The 6529-nt window shown below is 47.2% G+C and overlaps 1 protein-coding gene across 2 annotated transcripts in view; it reads left to right on the forward strand.

The window, feature by feature from the left end:
• The window catches only part of LOC129845645 (CHRNA7-FAM7A fusion protein-like), a 49612-nt gene extending 47112 nt beyond the window's left edge, over window positions 1–2500 (forward strand). For both annotated transcript variants that reach the window (XM_055913505.1, XM_055913504.1), the window contains exon 9: window positions 840–2500. In XM_055913505.1, coding sequence (XP_055769480.1) covers window positions 840–1526 — 687 coding nt within the window. In that variant the 3' untranslated portion in view covers window positions 1527–2500. The remainder of the gene's footprint in view (window positions 1–839) is intronic.
• The last annotated feature ends 4029 nt before the right edge of the window (window positions 2501–6529 follow it).

The following is a 6529-nucleotide window of genomic DNA, read 5'->3' on the forward strand; positions in this document are numbered from 1 at the left end:
TACCTTGTACATCTGAAGACCTGGTCTACCTCTGAATACCTTGTACATCTGCAGACCTGGTCTACCTCTGAATACCTTGTACATCTGAAGACCTGTTCTACCTCTGAATACCTTGTACATCTGAAGACCTGGTCTACCTCTGAATACCTTGTACATCTGAAGACCTGGTCTACCTCTGAATACCTTGTACATCTGAAGACCTGTTCTACCTCTGAATACCTTGTACATCTGAAGACCTGGTCTACCTCTGAATACCTTGTACATCTGAAGACCTGGTCTACCTCTGAATACCTTGTACATCTGAAGACCTGGTCTACCTCTGAATACCTTGTACATCTGAAGACCTGGTCTACCTCTGAATACCTTGTACATCTGAAGACCTGGTCTACCTCTGAATACCTTGTACATCTGAAGACCTGGTCTACCTCTGAATACCTTGTACATCTGCAGACCTGGTCTACCTCTGAATACCTTGTACATCTGAAGACCTGTTCTACCTCTGAATACCTTGTACATCTGAAGACCTGGTCTACCTCTGAATACCTTGTACATCTGAAGACCTGTTCTACCTCTGAATACCTTGTACATCTGTGCCTTACAGCGTTATCTATCGCCCTTTTTTCTCAACAATGTAATGTGTTCACGATGTATGTGTTTTATTGCTTTTTTTACCGTAAACGTTTAAAAAATGCCAAATTTTTTAAAATCAGTGCAAACTGTCCCTTTTTGGGAGCTGCCACCTTTCTTTCTCTGTCTTCACCTTTCTCTCCTCTCTCCCTTTTTCTCCATCTCTCCTCCCACTCTCTCTTTCCTCACCCCTGCCTCCACTACCTCTCTAGATGCGTGTCATCCTCCTCAACTGGTGCGCCTGGTTCCTCCGCATGAAGAAGCCTGGTGAGGAACGCAAGACGACCACCCCCTCCACCAACACCACTGCTACCCCCAGCTCCACCACAGGAGGCTACAAGTACTCCCACCCTCCCCCTCACCACGCCAGCAGCAGCTCCATCCAGATGAGCTCCATCCCTGGGGGACAGCCCTCCAATACCTCAACCACCAACGGCAACATGAACCTCTACTTCGGCTACCACTCCGTGGGTATGGGAGGGATGGGATCCTTGGGAGGGTCTCACGATAACCCCTGCTGCCCGCCTAGCAGTGACTCTTCTGGGGTTGGGGTCTGCAGTGGAGGGGCTGGGGGTGGTAGTCAGACCACGGGGACAGGTGGAACATGTTCCCCCAACGAGGCGCTACTCTCCGACCGGGACGTGGGGATCCTCCGGAGGTTGACGGTGGACCAGATCCCGGAGATCGGGCGGATCCTGGAGGAAGTTCATTTTATCGCCCAGAGGTTCAGGGAGCAGGACGAGGGCGAGGCGGTCTGCAGCGAGTGGAAGTTTGCGGCGGCGGTCGTGGATCGCCTTTGTCTCGTGGCGTTCACGATCTTCTCCATCATCGGCACGTTCACCATCCTCATGTCGGCGCCCAACTTCCTGGAGGCTGTGACCAAGGATTACCTCACATAATGTGGATTTTATCTCGGCTGGCTAATTAGGCTAACGCTAACAAACACTGTAGCTAATTGGCTAATGCTAACTAGCGCTTTAGCTATAATGCTAAACAATACAAACTGTAGCTAACCGCCTCTACTCTGTGAAGCCACTGAAAACCACCTCCCACAGTTTTGAGATCAAATAATCTCTAGAGTTATGATTTATTATGACACCAGTACTTGGAACACCAAATGTCTATATTTTGATAATGGTTGTGTATTATTATGGTGATATACAGTATATCTTCCATGTGGGTGTGGTTACAGTCAAAATGGCTTCCTTAGCTCTAGTCGACGCTTACCACTCATTCTGTAACAGTACTGTCAAAATGGCTTCCGTAGCTGTCGTCTATGCTTACCACTCGTTCAATAACAGTACTGTCAAAATGGCTTCCGTAGCTCTATTCGACGCTTACCACTCGTTCAGTAACAGTACTGTCAAAATGGCTTCCGTAGCTGTCGTCGATGCTTACCACTCGTTCAGTAACAGTACTGTCAAAATGGCTTCCTTAGCTCTAGTCGATGCTTACCACTCGTTCAGTAACAGTACTGTCAAAATGGCTTCCTTAGCTCTAGTCGATGCTTACCACTCGTTCAGTAACAGTACTGTCAAAATGGCTTCCTTAGCTCTAGTCGATGCTTACCACTCGTTCAATAACAGTACTGTCAAAATGGCTTCCTTAGCTCTAGTCGATGCTTACCACTCGTTCAGTAACAGTACTGTCAAAATGGCTTCCGTAGCTCTAGTCAATGCTTACCACTCGTTCAGTAACAGTATTGTCAAAATGGCTTCCTTAGCTCTAGTCGATGCTTACCACTCGTTCAGTAACAGTACTGTCAAAATGGCTTCCGTAGCTCTAGTCGATGCTGTCCCCATCCCTCCTCTCCCTCTGTCCCCCACCCCTCCTGTCCCTCTGTCCCCCACCCCTCATGTCCTCCACCCCTCCTCTCCGTCCTGTCCCCCATCCCTCTGTCCCCCTCCCCTCCTGTCTCTCTGTCCCCCACCCCTCCTGTCTCTCTGTCCCCCACCCCTCCTGTCCCTCTGTCCCCCACCACTCATGTCCTCCACCCCTCCTCTCCGTCCTGTCCCCCATCCCTCTGTCCCCCTCCCCTCCTGTCTCTCTGTCCCCCACCCCTCCTCTCCCTCTGTCCCCCACCCCTCCTGTCCCCCTCCCCTCCTCTCCCTCTGTCCCTCACCCCTCCTCTCCCTCTGTCCCCCACCCCTCCTGTCCCTCTGTCCCACACCCCTCCTGTCCCTCTGTCCCACACCCCTCCTGTCCCTCTGTCTCCCACCCCTCCTGTCCCTCTGTCCCCCACCCCTCCTCTCCCTCTGTCCCCCACCCCTCCTGTCCCTCTGTCTCCCACCCCTCCTCTCCCTCTGTCCCCCACCCCTCCTCTCCCTCTGTCCCCCACCCCTCCTGTCCCTCTGTCCCCCACCCCTCCTGTCCCTCTGTCTCCCATCCCTCCTCTCCCTCTGTCCCCCACCCCTCCTCTCCCTCTGTCCCCCATCCCTCCTGTCCCTCTGTCTCCCATCCCTCCTCTCCCTCTGTCCCCCAGACAATCAGTCAGATATACCTGCAGTATACAGTGCATTCGGAAAGTATTCAGACCCCTTGACTTTTTCCACATTTTGTTACGTTACAGCCTTATTCTAAAATGTATTAAATGTTTTTTTCCCTTCATCAATCTACACACAATACCCAATAATGACAAAGCAAAAACTGCTTTTTTAAAAATTAAAATAAAACAGATATCACATTTCCATAAGTATTCAGACCCTTTACTCAGGACTTTGTTGAAGCACCTTCGGCAGCGATTACAGCCTTGAGTCTTCTTGGGTATGACGCTACAAGCTTGGCACACCTGTATTTGGGGAGTTTCTCCCATTCTTCTCTGCAGATCCTCTCAAGCTCTGTCAGGTTGGATGGGGAGTGTCGCTGCACAGCTATTTTCAGATCTCTCCAGAGATGTTCGATCGGGTTCTAGTCTGGGCTCTGGCTAGGCCACTCCTGTCGTCTTGGCTTTGTCCGTAGGGTCGTTGTCCTGTTGGAAGGTGAACCTTCGCCCCAGTCTGAGGTTCTGAGCTCTGGAGCAGGTTTTCATCAAGGATCTCTCTGTACTTTGCTCCGTTCATTGTTCCCTCAATCCTGACTAGTCTCCCAGTCCCTGCCGCTGAAAAACATCCCCACAGCATGATGCTGCCAAGACCATGCTTCACCGTAGGGATGATGCCAGGTTTCCTCCAGACTAGAAGCTTGGCATTCAGGCCAAATAGTTACATTTTGGTTTCATCAGACCATAGAATCTTGTTTCTCATGGTCTGAGAGTCTTTAGGTGCCTTTTGGAAAACTGCAAGCAGGCTGTCATGTGCCTTTTACTGAGGAGCGGCTTCTGTCTGGCCACTCTACAATAAAGGCCTGATTTGTGGAATGCTGCAGAGATGGTTGTCCTTCTGGAAGATTCTCCCATCTCCACAGAGGAACTCTGGAGCTCTCTGAGTGACCATCGGGTTCTTGGTCACCTCCCTTACCCAGGCCCTTCTCCCCCGATTGCTCAGCTTGGCCGGGCGGCCAGCTCTAGGAAGCATCTTGGTAGTTCCAAACTTCTTCAATTTAAGAATGATGGAGGCCACTGTGTTCTTGGGAACCTTCAATGCTGCAAAAATGTTTTGGAACCCTTTCCCAGATTTGTGCCTCAACACAATCCTGTCTCGGAGCTCTACGGACGATTCCTTCGACCTCATGGCTTGGTTTTTGCTCTGACATGCACTGTCAACTGTGGGACCTTATATAGACCGGTGTGTGCCTTTCCAAATCATGTCCAATCAATAGATTTTACCACAGGTGGACTCCAATCAAGTTGTAGAAACATCTCAATGATGATCATTGGAAACAGGATGCACCTGAGCTCAATTTCAAGTCTCATAGAAAAGGGTCTGAATACTTATGTAAATAAGCCATTTCTTATTTTTATTTTTAATACATTTGCACAAAAAAATCTAAAAACCTGTTTTGGTTTTGTCATTATGGGGTGTTGTGTGTAGATTGATAAGGGAAATATTTTATTTAATCCATTTTAGAATAAGGCTGTAACGTAACTACATGTGGAACAAGTCAAGGTCTGAATACTTATCGAATGCACTGGATAAGTAGTAACAGTTTTGCAGGTTACATTTCACTGTGATTCCATTTCATTTAAAGCTCAGCTTCTCCTTCCCAGTAACCTTATTAAACTGTATCCAGCTAGAGCTGCATACCATCACTGCAGATCAGATAGGAGAATCGATGGACGCATTAACTCTCTGGTTCTCCTCTACAACCTCTCTCTCTAGTGGCACAGCTCTGTTATCTGTGTAGAATATGATACTCTTTGCTAACTTATTTGCTAACTTTGCTAACTGAGCCACATTCCTTCAGCAGGTGAGCGTTATATTTTTTTGAAGCGGTATGTTACGCGGCGGATTTGTAGCTAGTTGTCATCAATACCAGGGTATATCTAAATCTTCATGGATGTTTTTTCAAGTAAAACTCAACATTAAAAAAACACGCTTAAAGAATAAAGTGACACTTAAAAAACGTATTTTAAAATCTATTTTCCTAAGAAGGCCTGTGTGTTTTCCCACGGCGGATGCAGACGTTGAACCTTTCGTAGTCCAGATTGTTTTAGTGTTCTCTAATACTGTGTGAAATGAAACAGTCTTTCCTCATCTATCGTTAATACTATAATACTGGTCGGGTATTATTGACAGAAACCCCCCTGATGTATACCACAATGTGTGTGTAACCTCGTTGCCGTGTCAACACAACTACAGTAAAGTAACTCTCACTGCGGTGATCCTCTTATCGTTAAACAGATGACATCATTCATTGAATTACAACGGTCTATTGTTCAATTGTTTTCATGACACTGACAGAACTCAGACTGGTGCCCGCTGATTCGGACATGAGAAAGGAGGTCATTAAAACAAGACATTGGAGGAGAAGAAGAGAGAGAGAAAAAACAAACAGACTGGGGCTGGAGGTCCAAAGGTTTGTGGGGTCAGAGACGTCGCCTGATCCACCATCCTGACCACTGCTCTGTTCGGGTTCACCCTGTAGAGGAACAGGATGTGATCTTGTAAGATCAGGGGCCCGTATCCACAACACGCCTCAGAGTAGGAGTACTGATCTAGGATCTGTCCATGCAACCTTATTCATTAGGAACTAAAAAGCCAAACTGAGCCTAGATCAGCACTTGTACTGAGACACGTTGGATATGGGCTCTGAGCCAATCAAAGACGAGGAAAGCCCTAATGGGAAGACACTGCGCTGTCATCAGAGGTCATTCAAATTCAACTTTATTCATCAACATGTCACGTTACGTAACAGACACACAGGACTTACCTGTGTCACCTAATGGAATGCTGCTGTATCAAGCTTCCTGAACCGTTGGATTTCACAACACTACTGACCGGATGTCACATGTCTTTATCTGGCCAATAGTCTATCATGTCGACATTTAGTAGAGGATCATGTTCCCTCCCTGTGTGTGTAATCTGTCATGACTAGTATTGGACATACCTGCTTTGTCCTCTCCACTGTGTTAACTGATGTGTGGTGAGTGTTTTTGCACAAAATGGCTAAAGAATATCACAAATGTTTTTGAAAATGATATCTAACTAAAATGGGACAAGTTTTGAGTTTCGTACCTGTATTTGACAATATGATTAATCACATAAAACAAATAATAATGTAAGTCACTCTGATGCCCGTAGTTGGGTGTCAGCCATTTGTCACATTTGTCACGAGTGTGGTAATATCTTGTTGCTGGGGGTGTCTGTGCCTCTCTGTGTGTAATGTCTCCTTAGAAACATGGACATGCGTTACCAGTGTATATTATTATACAACAATAAAGAGAGAAAACTACGTTTACTCCAAAAGGGTTAAATCATTCAGGGCCCAGGTAAAAACTCTCGTCCCTATAGTTCTAACACAGTTC

Source organism: Salvelinus fontinalis, unplaced genomic scaffold (assembly GCF_029448725.1).
Source record: "Salvelinus fontinalis isolate EN_2023a unplaced genomic scaffold, ASM2944872v1 scaffold_0330, whole genome shotgun sequence".
NCBI lineage: Eukaryota > Metazoa > Chordata > Actinopteri > Salmoniformes > Salmonidae > Salvelinus > Salvelinus fontinalis.